Consider the following 16,022-nt stretch of genomic DNA (forward strand, 5'->3'; position numbering starts at 1 on the left):
GCCTCTGCACACCTCCCCGGACTGAAGAGACAGCGGCAGAGGCACAGCTTGTCTCTGAAGAGGTGTTGGGGGCCCTGGGGCCTAACATTTATAGGGAACCCCCTTTCCCAGCTGCACATGGAGGGACCAACCCAAAACACTCATGCCCCTCCCACGCCCATGGCCCTGGGCCTCCGGAGCCCCAACCCCGGGAGGGAGCGTCCTCAGGTCTGCTGGCCGGTCCCCTCCTAGGACAGGAAGCTCCCCGGGCTGACAGGCCTGCGCATCCCCATCCTGGGGCCACGGCCTCTGGGGCCGTGTGCAGAGGGCTGTGAGGCCACGTGGACGATGGGCATCGATGCTCTCCCCCCTACGCTGCCAGACAGACGTTCCAAGGGCAGTTCCCCAACGGGGAGCTCAGGGCTGCAGTGAGGCCACACCTCATGTCCCCGTCTCTGCTGCCCCCTGCTGCCCGGCGCAGGCTGGAGCGAGGCAGAAGCACGCTGGAAGGGTCTCTTTTACCCACGGGGAACCTGAGGCTCAGAGTGGGCAGGGGTTTCCTCCAGGCCACACAGCACGTCTCTGGATAACGGATCCTACAAGGAAGACGCGGGATGGGCAGCATCCGCCTGTCCTGGGAACTGGCTGACAGGCCGCTTCTGGCCCCACGTGGCCCTCGAGGTAGGAAGGTGGGTGGGGCTCCGCCTGGGCGGTTCAGTCCCAGGGATTCCCCTGCTCTAGGTGAGGAGTCGGGAGCAGCGTGGACTCTTACCATCCGACGCAGCTACCATTAAAACAGGATGGGCACGACGGGAAAACGCAGGAGTGGGAGGGGAGCCCCGTGCTTTCCTTCTACGTGGGCAGGTCTGTGCCGGGGAACGGCGACTCCCAGGCGCACAGCGGGCTGGTCGGAGCTTCTGCGGAGAACAGACTCCTCTGGCGGGTGGGAAGTTGTCTGACCTGGGCGACGCGGGCGCCACTCCGGGGAGACAAAGAGCCTCCCGGGGTCTCGGACTCGGGCGACAGTCCACGCAGATGTCAGGTGCAGAGGCTGGATCTCCCCAGACAGCGCTGATCTGAGCTCGCTCCCTCACCCACCCACTTGGCAACCGTTCCCTGAGCACCAAGCATGTCCCCTGCAGACGGAGCGAGCTGTTCGCGGCTGGTTCCTGCCCTGGTTGTGGGTCGGGGGTCGGGGCTGGGGGAGAGGACAGACGGTAGACCTGCAGTTGCACATGAAGTGAATCAACGGAGGGTCACTCGTCACGGAGCCTGAGGGGGGCAGGCGGTGCTCGACAGTCAGCCGCAGCACAGCCCTGGGAACACGCACGCCCGGACGGCCCCTCATGGCTCCAGTTCCTCACCGGAGGAGACAGGCCTGAGATCCTGTCTGCAGGTGGGCGTACGCCTGGGAGGGAAACCTCGAGAATGCGACCTCCTCCTCACCTCTGGAAGCCACACGCCGAACCCGCTCCGGCGACACAGAGCAGAGGCTCAGGGTCCAGGCGCTGGGTCCTGCTGCGAGCCGCACCCTCGGACCACAGCCTGGGATCTCTGGGTTCAGCGCGCGGCCTGGACTTCGGGGGGTGGGCGGCCGGCCGGACTCCTGAGGAGCCAGCACAGCGCCCGCCTCAGGCTCAGAGAACACAAGGCCTGGCCGGGACTTCCTGTTTATTTCTCGTTTCTGTACGTCATGGACATTGAATTCTCAGCAATAATTTGCAATAGTCACATCTCATGTTAAGAACAGAAAGACAAAATTAAAGCACAAAGATTTCAAAAAGGAGGCTTCCATAATGCGTCACAGGAGTTAACATTCAAATATCGAAGACCCCCGGTGTGGAACCGCGCACACAGGGTGAAACTCCCCGTGAGCTCGGGCGAAGCACGCGATGCAGGCCCTGCCGGGACTGGGTGCACGTGTGCTCCAGGTGAGGACACAGGGCGCTTTGGTGACCTCGGCACTGCTGCGCTCTGTCGTCTGTATCCTAGACGGCCGAACATAAGCACAGGCACACCACAGATCTGAGAACAGGTCTCCCAAACTCACCACAGGTTCTCCAAACATCTCTAAATGTAGCTGATGAGAAAAGTAATTCAGTTGCTTGAATTTTAAGTTTAAAGAAATTGAAAGTCTTTCCAGGGACTCTTAAAGCTCTCTCTCCACAAGTATAAAATGGTACACTCTCAAAATCGGAGCGCTCTCGCTCGCTCTTCTCTGAGACGCAGCTGTGCACAGGGGCTGGGGAGCTGGGGAGCGCTCGAGGACCTGGAGCGAAGTGTCCGTCAGTCTGGGCTGTGACCGTAACCGTGACCTCGGCCCGACGACGCCCGCCTCACCGGGCTGGCGAGGTCAGGTTTCCTGGCGCCTGCTCACCGGTCACTCTTCTGCCAGTTCCTGTTTGGGGGATTCCAGCTCATTCAATAAGTCTCTGCCGGCGGCTCCAGCTTTTGAAGCGAAAAGAACTGCTCCCTGTTTAAAACCGAGGCTCTTCAAGCTCCGGGCGTAGGGCGGAGACGAGTCTCTGTGAGCCGCAGTCAAGGAGCTGAAGGCGGCAGGCCTGCCCCCCCTACCCCCACCACCCAACTTCCCAGTGGGGAGGGCCGGCTCCACCCACAGGCGGAGGCACTGAGCCACTCCTGGCGTGACGTCACCGCACAGCACCAGCGGGGCCCATTCCTCCCCTAGAACAGCGGTCTCCAGCCTCCCGGACCTTAGGCACCACCAGTGTCCACGCTGGTTGGCGACCGCCGTCCTAGAAGATCCGCTAACGTCCTCCCAGGTCCCACGACCCAGCACAGCCCCCCGCCCCCCCCCCCCCCCCCCCCGGGAGAAAGCAGGAGCTGCGTGCCCGTCCGAGAGGCTGGCGTCTGGGGCAGAGAGAGGGCCAGGGAGAGGCTAGTCCAGGCCTGGCTGCGGCAGGAGCCTCATCTGGGCTTGGGGCTCCGCTGGGCTGATACCGCAGTGGCTCCCAGAACCAGCCGCTTCACCAGCACCGGGTGCAGGGCCCTGAGGAAGCTGGTAACAGAGGCGCACAGAACACGGTGTCTGCGGTGCAGTGAGACCACGTCACCGTCGAGGAAAGAGCAGGGACAACAGGCAGGGCCGCACACGGAGGGAGCGGGAGCCGGCATCTCAGCCCGTTCTCGTCCGAGAAGAGGCGGCATGTGCCCTGCTACGGGGACAGGCCGCCCGCGTGGCCCATGGCGGAAGCCCATCCACACCGCGGTCACGGTGGCTCCCCCATTTACTCCTGGAAATGTTTCCAGAGAAACATGCAGCCTCTCCGGAGGGCAGTGATCTGAAATAGCGCCACAGTCAAGTAGCAGGCTCCTTGCCTTCCCTAGAGGACCCTTGACCTCCTTTAAAGCTCAAACGTGGCATCACTGAGCCCGAGACCCTCCCCGACGGACTTCCTGCTCCCAGAGCTGCAGCAGCAAGGCCACCACCCCTCCCCCTCCTCCCCTCACGTCCCCTCTCGGCTCGGGGATCAGAACAGGATCTTTCTCGAGGAAATACAGCCCCTGCCCAGGCAGCGCGCCCGAGGGGTTCTACACCGACTCGTCCATCGCTTCCTCCTCAGCATCACCACCGGAAAGGATATCTGTGTCCTGGCCGACCTCCAGGGCCCCGTACTGGAGACAGGCCTCCACAAACAAGGCGGCGCGGTCGAAGTATCTCATGCTGCTCGACAGAACACACAGGGCAGGCCGGTCACTCGGCCTCGGGCAGAACGTCCGAGGGAACCCAGGCGCTGCGCAGTCTCACCGGCGCCTTTCTAAGCCCGGCTTCCGAGGAGAGGAGGCCCACTCAGCCCTCACCCGAGCCCCCTTCCACCAACACTGAAGAAGTGAGGAGTGGCCGAGACACAGAAACCTTCAGAGATGGGCCAGCGTGCCTGCACCACTGTCCAGGTGTAACACATCCTCTCTCCCCGTATTCACCTCCCCAACCTCCGACCTCTTAAACACATGAAATGTCCCCTAATGAGTCCTGGGCAACGCTCTTCAGACTCTCAGGGCGACCCTCCCCCTCCCCGCTGTCCCCTCCCCACGGCTCCCGGGCCTTCCCTCAGGTGCTCCACTCAAAGCTGAATGTGCCCACGTCTCTAAAGACTTCCCATATTCTTCAAGAGGCACCGTAGGTCTGACCAGGACACAGGCAGGAATAGAGCATAGCTCCCAGAGCAAACAAAGGGTTAATAGACATGGCCCTGCCCTGGCTGGTGTGGCTCAGTGGATAGAGTGTCAGCCTATAGGCCAAAGGGTCCCGGGTTCGATTCCAGTTAAGGGCACGTACCTTGGTTGCAGGCTCCTCCCCGGCCCAGGCCCTGACCAGGGCGCATGCAGGAGGCAACCAATCAATGTGTTTCTCTCACATCGATGTCTCTCTCTGTCTTCCACTCTCTCTAAAAATCAATGGAAAAATATCCTCGGGTGAAGGATTATAAACAAATAAAAATAAACATGGCCCTGGCTGGTGTAGCTCAGAGGGTGAGCCTCAACCTATGAACCAGGAGGTCACGGTTCGATTCCTGGTCAGGGCACATGCCCAGGTTGCCGACTCGGTCCCCAGTAGGGGACATGCAGGAGGCAGCCGATCAATGATTCTCTCTCATCATTAATGTGTGTCTCTCTCTCCCTAAAAAATCAATAAACTATTCTTTAAAAAAAAAAGTAATGACTAAACAATGGACCATCCCACTCCTTTTAGGGTGTTTAATCGATCTGGGATGCAAGCCTCTCCCCTCACCCCGGGCACTGAGTACCACCCCTCCCGCGTGGAGCCCCCGGGCGTGGGCAGTGACGGCAGCACGGGGCCCAGCCCGGGAGCGTCCGGTACCTGTGCAGCATCTCAGCCACGCTGGAGAAGCAGCCCAGGGAGAGGAGGACCAGGAGGGCCTTCGACTTCTGGTTGACTTGGGGAGAGCAAAGGTGGTCCACCCACCGCTTCAAAACATCGGCGCACTCTTCCGAGCTCAGACGGACCTGGAGAGACGCCGTGTGAGAAGGACATCTGCACAGACACAAGTACCGATCACGACACCGGTCCCGAGAGACCACGGCTGGGCGTGGCTTCACTGGCAACGCCCTGATGCCGCTGCTGACCACACCTGGGAGGGACAGGGCCGGCCTGCAGGGCGTGAGGCCGGCACCACGGCTGCAGCCGGCTCACACACCAGCAGGCAGAGGCGGCACGGCTCTCGCTCCAGCTGCGGTGGGAACTGCATCTTCCAGTGAGAAGCAATGCAGTCTGTGCTCAGGAGAGCAGGAGGGTGAGTTATAGGAAAGTATTTGCAAAGCAGCTCTGCAGCCAAACTGCTTCTAAATCTTGAGTATAAGGTTCAAGATTAAAGTTTCTACCCACGTGCTCAGGGCACCCACAGGAGCCCTACCTTTGCGAGCCATGCGGCCCGGCTCCACTCCCCGTAGGTCTGCAGGTAGCGGCAGGCATCGGCGGCCTTGTCAATCAGGCAGAGCAGCTGCACACCCTCTGGAAGACCCCAGGCAGTCCCGTGAGCCCCGCGCCCTCTGTCAGCCGCTGACAGTCAGATCACGCCTGACTTTACCTGGTCTTGTCATTTCACCTGCTGGAGACCCCTGGCTCAAGTTCTACGATGCTGCCACTCAAGTGGCCAGCAGGAAGCACAATCCAGCCCCACAAGTGAACAGGTCAAGCACTCCTCCCGCTCTGGTTTCAGCAGGTAGTCTGATTTGCCCAGGGTGTCCGATTGGTGCCCATTGTCTTGGCACTTATTTCCAGGGCCCCTTTCACTCCTAGAAAGTGCTCTGGCCCAGGCAATTAAATCAGAGCTATCTCCTGAAGAGCCAGCAATAACCCTCTGCTTCCCCAGCACCCATAGAAAGGCAGAAACGCCCCCAATGATCTCATCCTCTGCTGGGAGCGGCCCGACTTCCCAGGGCCCTGGTGAACAGGCCCCAGCTCGCTTACCTGCCAGCTTGCCGCTGGCGATCATGTTGGTGGCCACCAGCTTGATGGTGCTCTGGGAGGGGCCGGAGGAGGTGACGGTGGTGACCAGGCAGGCCTTCAGCGCATCGCAGTAGTAGTGCTGGTTGTCCGCGCTCGTCTCCAGCAGCAGCTGCACGGCCCTGTCTGTCTGGCAGGGACACGGTTCCTCCAATGACTCTCCTCCAACACCCCCCTCAGGCTCATCACCTGGACACTGACCCTCACAGCTGCAAGGGGACTTTCCTTTCCGAGAACTCCCAATGCTGTTTACGAGACGAACACTGAGCGTGCTCCCCGCTCCTCTGGGCAGCGTGACCCGCCTGGTCTACAGGAGCACCATCACGCTCAGCTGTTCTCTGCGCCATCGGCTCAGGCCACCAACACAACACACCGAGGCCTCACGCAGCACCATGAGGCCAAAATCACAAGCTGGGTCACCCTAGTTTCACTTTCTTAGATTTGCTGGTCTTACTTTGAGAGAAAGCCCACATTTATACTTATACTTTCAGAGAAATGCTATGGTATGTGTGCATGTACGAGAGAGAGAGAGAGAGAGAGGAGAGAGGAGAGAGGAGAGAGAGAGAGAGAGAGAGAGAGAGAGAGAGAGGGAGGGAGAGAGGGAGAGAGGGAGAGAGAGAGAGGGAGAAAGGGAGAGAGAGAGAGAGAGAGAGAGAGAGAGGGAGGGAGAGAGAGGGGGAGAGAGGGAGAGAGAGAGAGGGAGAAAGGGAGAGAGAGAGAGAGAGAGAGAGAGAGAGAGGAGAGAGAGAGAGAGAGAGAGAGAGAGAGAGAGAGAGAGAGAGAGAAAGAGGCGATGCTCTGAAATACTAATCAACCAGCAACTCCATGAGCATGAAAAGCTATAAAAACTGACGTACTTGTCCCAAGAGCAGAAGCTGGTCCGTGCACTTGCGCGTGTGATCGTAAGTTGACCGTTTCACCTCCTGCAGATTAACCCTTTCCAGCTGAAATTTCTAGAGAGGGGGAAAGGGAGAATTGAACCTGGATGAAAAGACTTTAATTATTTAAATTTTACTATACTTAGTAACTTTATTTTTACTGACGTCACTGACTTCTGAGTTATTAGCCAACTTTGCGGAAGGGCTGGGGCAGGAGCAGGTGAGCCTGCCGCCCACGCAGGCTGCGCTCAGACAGCACCTGCGGAGGGCGGGCGGGAAGCCCAGTGAGCGCTGAGTATGCCACAGGTTAAAGGTCAGGAAGCTGCCCTTTCGTATATAAAAAGCACATTCAAACCAAGAGAAAGAAATATTTGTTATTTACAGAAAATAATAAAAGAGAGAGAATAAACTTAAGTTAAAAATTTTTAGGCAAAGAAAAAAATAAAAGACTGCTAATAAAATATCCATGTGTATGAAAAAATCTAGAAACATTCATAAACGTTTCAAGTCCTGGTCCGGCCTTTTTTATGCAAATGTGGGCACGGGCGCATTCTACTTTGCGGGTTTTAACTTGGCTCCAGTTTCCCAAGTTGAAGAGACTCAGAAACACGGAAGTGATGGGGGACAGTGCTCAGGGTTTTCCTGTCTGCACTACGGCACCTGGAAGTAGGCGTTCTCACAGAGCACGTCATAGCAGATGTCCAGCGGGTTGCTCGCTCTGTCCCGAGGGGCAGCTTCCTGTGCAGCCGGGGTGCTGGCCGACGTCTCCTGGGACGAGCTGTGCAGGTAGTGGGCGGCCACGGTCCAGAAGTGCAGCTCCGACTCATCGCCGTAGAGCCTGCGGAGGCCAAGCCAAGCGTCCACTGAACCACCCGGCAGACGGCTGGACAGGCTCAGAGCACCTGAACCCCTGGGCTCAGTGCTGCCAAGTGAACCGGCGGTGGGGGGGGGGGTGGGGGAGGGGGGGGCGCGGCTCGAAGAAGGTGCTGAAGCAGCAAGTCCTCCAGCCCGGTGCCCGGCTCAAATACAGGGGCCTGGCCGCAGAGGGTCCCCTCAGCCCCAGACCTCTCCGTTCTGTGCCCAGAGCAGTGCCACCTAGAAGCCTGGGCCATAGCGCCTTTTCCTCGGAGCCACAGCACCACACGGAGGAGGCTCCTCTGGGTTAACTTCCTACACGAGGTCTGGGGACAACGTCAATCTGTCCTCCAGGGAGTGGAGGGAAGTGTCTTTTTCACAGGTGACAACTCCACTGTGCGGTGAAAGTACCGGTGATCGACTCCAATGTAACTCATCGGTATACTGAAGTACACGCCCTTTATAGCCGACACTGTAAAAAGCTGTCTGAGGAGGGAGCCTTTTCAATAGATAAGGCCTAGATCTCACGTTCAAATGTAATGTTTTTTCTATTTGTGTTACTACTTTAAAAACTGTTATATTAAAGGATAAACTACAATATATTTTTCTAATCTAAGAGAGTTTGGTCTTAACTAAAAATCCATAAAAGAAATGAGTTAACCAATTCTGTCTCTTATACAGAACTTTTTTTAAATATATGTTTTTTTAAAGATTGACCTTAGAGAGGAAGGGAGAGGGAGATAGAAACATTGATGAGAGAAACATCCCTGGGCCGTCTACTGCAAGCCCCCTCAGGGGGTTAAGCCCACAGCCCAGGCCCGTGCCCTGACTGGGAATCAACGCCACCCCTTGATGCCAGGACAAGACTCAGCCAGCTGGGCCACACGGGCCAGGCTCTCCACAGAATTCTTCAGAAAGTGTTACCTTGAAACCAGCAGGCATCTTTGCAGAAGAGTGAATTCTGGATCAAGCAAGAGTTTCTTTATGTCACTGCAGACGAATCAAAGGCAAGAAAAAACATTTAATTGAACAATAAAGCAAGGGGATAAATCAATAGGCTCTAGAAATGGAAATCCCACTCAAAGGCTGTGTTTAGAACTCATAGAAGTTCCTTTGCCACGTTCCTGGCATTACAGACACTTCCGGAGCCTAGAGTGTGTGTCTGGCCTGGAGAGGGTCCATCACACACAGGGCTGAGGCTCTGACTGTGGCTGACCTTCTTGCGACACTTAGACTCAGTTTTGAAAAAGGGAACAGCTGCCCAAGTACAGGAACGAGGATGTCGCTGACGATAAGACGACCCGCTAGTCACCAGCGGCAGCGCGTGCCTGAGAAGCGCATTCATCATTTGCTTCTGAAACTATCCGACGTAACATATTTAAGGAAGAAGGGCTAGTGTTTTTATAAACTGATATTTCTAAGATAGCAAAATATATATTCATAAAGGAGAGATATTCTTTAAACCTATCCTTTTCCATTTAAACACAAATGTTAACCTTTGACTAGAGCAAACAATAAGGTAATTATTTGGCATTTAACCCCAATAAAGCATTCTATTGTGGCGAACTATTAACTGTTACAATTAAGTGTAACAGACTCCAGATTGCACAAATGTGTTCGGTGTTACCAGAGCTCCTCTGGACCCGATGCTTCCGCTTGCTTTGCAACATCATTCCTACATAATCCACCTGCTCTTGGCTCACAGAGCACTGACTTCCTCGCCAGACTGTGCCCGGCCCTGGACGGAGAGCCCACTGTATGGAAGTGGGCACACAGACCGCCTGGGCATGTCCTCGCATGAGCTCGCGGGTTTGTGGTGGATGCAGCCTGAGCCAGGGGACGCTCGCCCCAGCTCTGCTCCTGCCCGGACAGGAGACCAGGGCCCCGGCCCCCAGGAACGTGCTGAGACAGGTCAGCGTCCCTTCCCAACCACCAGGCCCAGGGACACAAACCCCTGGGGGACACATGTCTCCCGGCCACGCTGTTTCCTGCACTGCAACTTGTCCTAATTTTAAACGGCCTAACGTACGGCAGGTTTTCTTCTCATCTTCTCATCTTCTAATAAAACATAACTGAGTGCTTACTTGGACAACGAATTCAACTGCTCTTGAAGGAGGCTCTTTATTTCTTCATTTTCTGGATAATCACTGCACAGAAGAGATTTTGAATGAGTTCATTATTTCTTCACTTACGACCATTTATTTATTCGCCAGAAAAAAAGTTGTGTTAATTAGAGAAATAACCTCTTTGTAGTCCTTGGTTAAAACCTGGCTGCAGAGCAAAACAGCAGCACTGTTCTCAGGGACCCACCCACCATCTTTGGTGTCGGCTTCTTCCTCATTGCGTCAAAACGAGGAAACGGGTAAAGAGAGCCCTCTGACTTTCAAGAAACCAGAAGACTTACCAGTGGGCGCCAAACCCACCAGGTTTAGATCATGTTAATAACAAGTTCAGCGATGACGAGCGGAGTGTGCGCCCTCCGCTCCACCAGAGGGCGCTCCTTCCAGGCAGACACTCCCTGAGAGCAGGCCTGTGGGAGCACCAGGTATTCCTTCCCCTGGAGAGAATGCCTGCCTTGCACCCCACACGGCACAAGTGCAGGGACACGTGTGGGTTTACACACAACTGCCAACAATCCTTCCTGTGGGTTCTTTTTTACAACGAGGCAGGTATTGAAATGTATGAAACAAAATACCTGAGGTAGGCCCATGCTTGGTGCTTTTAAAGATTTAAGCCTGGCCCCAAACCTCTCTTGGCCTCCACCAGCCGTCTCCACCCTCGTGATGCCTGCTCAGATGTGAGGGGCCACAGGGCTGCCGAGGGCAGCGCGGGCACCCGGCCCTGGCACACCCTCGGGGAGACCGAGGGCCAGGACCAGCAGACTGGCGGCTCGCTCCATGTGGTTGAGGGCCCAGCCCTCTCAGGTCCTGGAGTGCAGCCACTGCTGACTTTCACGGACGTCCTTCAGCCCCAAGGAGATGACAAAGGAAAACAGAAGTGCAGACACTCACACATGAGAAATATCCAACGAGTACTGTCCGCTCCATGGCTGGTGCAGCAAGAAAGCCTTCAAGGCGAGGGAGGCTCTTGGGACAAGGAGATACGGGCACCACACAGGCTCTGGGCACACACACAAAAAGTTGGTTTAAGATAACACAATTGTTATACTACTACTAGAGGCCTGGTGCGCGAATTCGTGCACCAGTGGGGTCCCTCGGCCCAGCCTGTGGGATTGGGCCGAAACTGGCTCTCTGACATCCCCCGAGGGGTCCCGGATTGCCAGAGGGTGCAGGCCAGGCTGAGGGACCCCACTGGTGCACGATCAAGGCCGGGGAGGGACGTGGGAGGTTGGCCAGCCAGGGAGGGACCACAGGAGGGCTCCAGGGTGTGTCCAGCCCATCTTGCTCAGTTCCAATCAGCCGGACCCAGCAGCAAGCTAACCTACTGGTTGCAGCTCTGCCCCTGGTGGTCAGTGCACATCATAGCAAGCAGTTGAGCAGCCTTAGCATAGCATTAGCATATTATGCTTTGATTGGTTGAACGGACGACCAGACGACCGGACACTTAGCATATTAGGCTTTTATTATATAGGATTAAACTTTAGCTATAGACAGTTTACAGAGTATGGTGGCAGGTGAGAGAGTGTGGCTGAAATAATCACCACTTAGACACACAAGTGGAGAGATTCTTCCTCAAACTAAAAATTTTCTCTTTCAAAGACCTGGTGTCCTGAGTGGTACAGGATAATTATCCCACCTGAGTGAAAGACCCAATGCAACAATCCAGCAGGTGCCATACCGCTCATTACTTGACCATTCTAGCAACCACACTCACCCATGCCATCTTCCCATTCGATGGCTGCTTTTCTGAGACCATTAAACCAGAGTGGCCCTCGCCCTGAGCTGCTGGCTGCAGGGCCAGGCCACTCGGGCCCAGTGTGTGCTCAGGCCTCACTGAGAAGGGGCCCTTGAACAAAGCCCCATCTTCCCCGGCTCTGGGCCCTGGAATCCCGACACGCAGTGGTTGGCTTACTTAGGACACACCAACAATCTGCCTGTTTTCAACAAGTTCCTGAGCAAACAAACAGGAGATCCAAACTCCAACCCCGACATCTGGACTCTGACTCCCTGCCGGGCCGCACCCCCACTCCCGCCTGGAGACAGTCCTCTGGGATCCGCTGCCCTCCCCCCCCCGCCCCCCCGCATCCTGCAGAGCCCTCTTCCGGGATCCCGTGGACAGGTGCACCCACAGCAGCAACAGGAATCCACACCCGTGCTGCCTCCCTGAGAGACGCAGCCCACGTGTGCTGTCCAGTCCCAGCCCCGGCCTCTGGCTCCTGAGCACCGGGAACACGGTCATACGGGGAAGCAGGTGAACTCGTCTCTCATTTAATTTTAATTAATTTACACTTAAAATATAACACCCGGCCAGTCATCTAGGAATACTGGGAAGAGTCTGGCTACAGCACTATGCTCCCAGCGGTAAGTTTTATAAAATCTAAATACGACTAACACGCATTTCAGCTGAGAACCGCCTCTGAACTGAGATACGCTCTACATGAAAATACACCGGAGTTTGAAGACTAAGTCCTGAAAAATGTAAACTATCTCATTAGTAATTTTTAATAATGATTTTATGTTAAAACGATATAATTTTATATATACTGGCTTAAATACAATTCTTATTAAAATCAACTTCATCTGTTTCTTTTTTAATGTGGTACCGGGAAATTTAAATTTATGTGGTCCGCTGTATTTCTATTGGACAGCACTGCTGTAGAACACTTTGTTCTATGTAGTTAAGTATAAATTAAGTCACAGATAAAATATTTTATGTGGACTTTTCAATTTCGAAGTTGGAAAGTCGTCAAGAGTATTTCTCATACTACTTTTTCCCACAACAGACAGTGTTACTATTGATCCAATGAAATTACCCAAAATGCAGTTCACACTCCACAGTCCTCTGCGACCCTCACGTCCCCGAGAGCTGTCTTCCTTTCAGAAACCCGGGGCCTCGTCAGGGCCCCGCCTGCACTGGCTGTCCTGTCTCTCGTCTCCGAGGCTACAGGACAGACCTCCCACTTTGCTTTTGATCTCACATGATGTTTTCATTTTTAAAGAGTCGTAAGATAGGCATCAAAATTCATTAACACTCTGAACACTTTCCAGAGCGACTTTCCAACGACAGAGGGTTGCCGGGACATGAGGCCGTCACTGCGAAGCAGCAGCCCACCCCAGAGCTGTGCCCTCTGATGAGCGCCCCTAAATTCCGAGTCAGCCCTTTTTGTGAATGCAAACTTCTCTCATCTTTGGAAAAAGATGACCCAGAAAAGGGTCAGAGAAGGCACGTGGGAAACTGGAGTTGGGGAATGACTGACACCTGCAATTACAAGAGCCCAGCATCTCCGCGTAGCAGCACCCCAGCTTCAACCCCTTCAGCCAGACCTCGGGAAGCAAGGACTGAGGGAGCAGAAGCCGCTCTCCCCCACAGGGAGCACCCTCCACGGAACAACGCTCCTTCCACAGAGTTCATACCAGTGAGCTCCTGCTCGTCCACCCGGACGCTCGTGGACTTCATGGACATCTCCAGGACGCGGAGGCACCCGTCGTCGGACGCCAAGATCACTTTGTCGGACGTGCACCAGTCCACGTCCAATATCCGGAAGGTCACGTTCCTTCCGCTCCTTAAGCTGCTCACCATCTGCACCTTCAAGAGTGAAGTGGCTGTCATTTTCAGGAGGAGCAGGGGATGCTCATCTTCTGACTATCGTCACAGCAAAGGCCCAGGGCCAGGTCAAAACTGAGGACTCTGGCATTGTCTGCCTCCCACATGCAGGCTGCACTTTAAAGGCCCCAAAGGCAGTGCTAACATCTAACGTCCGTTGAGCCGTCCCCTTTGGAACAGAAACACTGAAGGAAACTGTCAGAAGGAGGAAACTGCTCTAAGACTGACAGCCCACGTACAGTGTCACCTCTGAAGCAGGGGTGGCTCCCTCCGCGGCGCCCGCGCTGGCCTACCTCCTTGGTGTCCCACACCTCCGCTCCGTCGTTGTACATGGCAACCAACTTCTGGTTCCCTTTCCCAGGGGCAAAACGGATCTTCCTCACCCAACTGCGGTGGGTCGGGACCCCTCTGAGGACACACAAACAGAGCACAGTGTGAGGAGAGATGGACATGGGAGCTATGCCCAACGTCCCTTTCTATTTCTGCTTTGGACAAGGTCTGTGATGGGAGAGACACTTCCCTTCCCGGGACAGGGCGAGCTGACAGAGTGTCTGCTCCTTCCCAGCAGCTGGAATAATGTCCCCGCACCTCTGTGTGGACTGCCTGCAGGGATGAATGATCCAGAGGCGGGCTCGGCCCAGGGCCTTCCTCCCAAGTTCAGTGACAGGAGACTCATCTCAAGAGGCTACTTTTTTAAAAACCAGATAACAAGAATGCATTCTTAGATCATACCTGGATACTCTGCCTTTCAAATCCCAAAAATTTAAATTTCCGTCCATATCTCCAAGGACTAACATATCCCCTTTCCAAGCGATGCAGGTAATACTGCCCATGCTTCCCTAGAAAAGAATAGCAACAAGTACACATACACTCTACTCACAAGCTGTCCTAACAGAACAATGGTTTTACTTAATAACCGTGATAAACTAATATTTTAATAATACTTATAAATGGTTAGCTTTATTATGCATGCAATCAAATCACTAGCATATCACTTTCAACAGTGAAAAACCAGATTTCAACTTGGTGGATATTAAGTTATCTGAACCTGCTTTATAGAAAAGGGATGTCCTTGAGAAAGAACTATCTGAATGAAAAGAAAAGACAAAAGAAAGAGAAGGAAAGGAAACCCTGACCAGAGAGCTCTGGTCTCCAACTTCTCTCTCACTGCACGAGAGAAACACATCTCCAGGGGAAGCCAAAGCGGTTTCACAACAACTGGGCAGCGATTTTTCTACTGAGGCAGAGGATCCAGGCTGTGGCTCCGGGAAAGTGGGGGTGAAGAGACTGCACCCCACACAGGCACCTGCACACGGGGACCCACAGAGAACCGTGCAAAGCAGGCACGTGCAGAGACAGGGAGGTCAGACCAACACGACTGGGCCCTCGAGGTGGGAGGACCTGCAGCGGCAGCACAGACCCCGAGGCTGTGGGATGGGAGCCGAGGAGCCTGGGCTTGAACCCCAACTTGACCACGTAATTGATGCGTGATTTGGGCATGTTCACTTGATCTTTCTGTCTTGGATTTTATCATCAATAAAGTAGGGCAAGTCATGAAACTTAGGAGTTCCCATTAGTATTAATAAAAGTATACAGGTCAAGGCCTTAGAATAATGTCTACCACACGTAAAGGGTCCACACACATGAGCTATTAAATAATATTATTGCTCAATTACTTCTTTATTAAAAAGTATCTTGTGTTTGCTTCTATAGAGCAATATAAAAACCCACACGTTCCGTTCTCTAGGGAAGCAGCACATGGCAGTACTGGACCACAGCTGTAATGCTATGGCAGCATGAACAAGCTCAATCAAGGATAATGTCTCCTTAGATACTGAACTTATTTACATTAAATTTTCTGAAATAGCTTTCCAGCTTAGGTATGGCTTCACTGGGTATGGAACCAACACAGTCTCTGACAAGAACGCTCAGTAAAGACGTGCTCGAGGCGGGACTCACGTCAGGTGGGATCCGAGCGCTGTCCTTCACGGAGTTGCCCTCGACAGTGAAGTGGTAGACTTGGCCGTCGTTGTCCGTGAACACGAAGTGCTCCCGGGCCGAGATGTTCTGACTGAGCTCAGATTTACTCTCCGCCTCCTGCAGCAAGCTTTGGGTAAAATGAGATAAAAATATTTCATCTCCTTAGAGTGACACCTTGAATAATTAACTCATCCAAAATGCAGATGCATTAACGGGGGAGGAGGGTATATAAAACCATTTTTAAAAAAGCTGAAGCTAATAACAGGAAAACACAAGCCACTCCCTGGTAGTCCTCCCGGGCAGACATGCACCGCGTGGAGGAGGGGCCTCCATCCACACAGGAGACCCCTCCTCACTGCTGCTCAGAGCTCTCTCTGCAGTGGCGGGGCCTTCCCTGACCCATCATTCTCTGGGGCGGTTTTACTGGGAAAACTGGTGGGGATGGGTGAGAACAACACTACGTGTAGAATTCTGAATGTTTTCTTTGGTGCACATAAATGACAACATGATCTCTGCATGTTCAAGGCTACGCTCATTTTATGTCAGAAGCGGACGGTATGGGACAGAACAATCACTTCACGAACGGACATGACGAAGGCACTGGCTGCGCTGAGCGG

General features: G+C 54.4%; 1 protein-coding gene across 1 annotated transcript in view; it reads right to left on the reverse strand.

The window, feature by feature from the left end:
- Nucleotides 1-1,635: 1,635 nt before the first annotated feature.
- WDR11 (WD repeat domain 11) overlaps nt 1,636-16,022 on the reverse strand; it is a 42,928-nt gene continuing 28,541 nt past the window's right edge. The window contains exons 16-29 of the mRNA XM_079793792.1: nt 15,385-15,532; nt 14,158-14,264; nt 13,719-13,833; nt 13,236-13,407; nt 10,713-10,821; nt 9,786-9,848; nt 8,626-8,691; nt 7,507-7,684; nt 6,826-6,921; nt 5,933-6,098; nt 5,376-5,473; nt 4,823-4,968; nt 3,570-3,664; nt 1,636-2,502 (exon numbers count right to left, since the gene is read on the reverse strand). Coding sequence (XP_079649918.1) covers nt 2,360-2,502; nt 3,570-3,664; nt 4,823-4,968; nt 5,376-5,473; nt 5,933-6,098; nt 6,826-6,921; nt 7,507-7,684; nt 8,626-8,691; nt 9,786-9,848; nt 10,713-10,821; nt 13,236-13,407; nt 13,719-13,833; nt 14,158-14,264; nt 15,385-15,532 — 1,702 coding nt within the window. The 3' untranslated portion in view covers nt 1,636-2,359. The remainder of the gene's footprint in view (nt 2,503-3,569; nt 3,665-4,822; nt 4,969-5,375; nt 5,474-5,932; nt 6,099-6,825; nt 6,922-7,506; nt 7,685-8,625; nt 8,692-9,785; nt 9,849-10,712; nt 10,822-13,235; nt 13,408-13,718; nt 13,834-14,157; nt 14,265-15,384; nt 15,533-16,022) is intronic.

This window comes from Cnephaeus nilssonii (assembly GCF_951640355.1).
Source record: "Cnephaeus nilssonii genome assembly, chromosome: 16".
NCBI lineage: Eukaryota > Metazoa > Chordata > Mammalia > Chiroptera > Vespertilionidae > Cnephaeus > Cnephaeus nilssonii.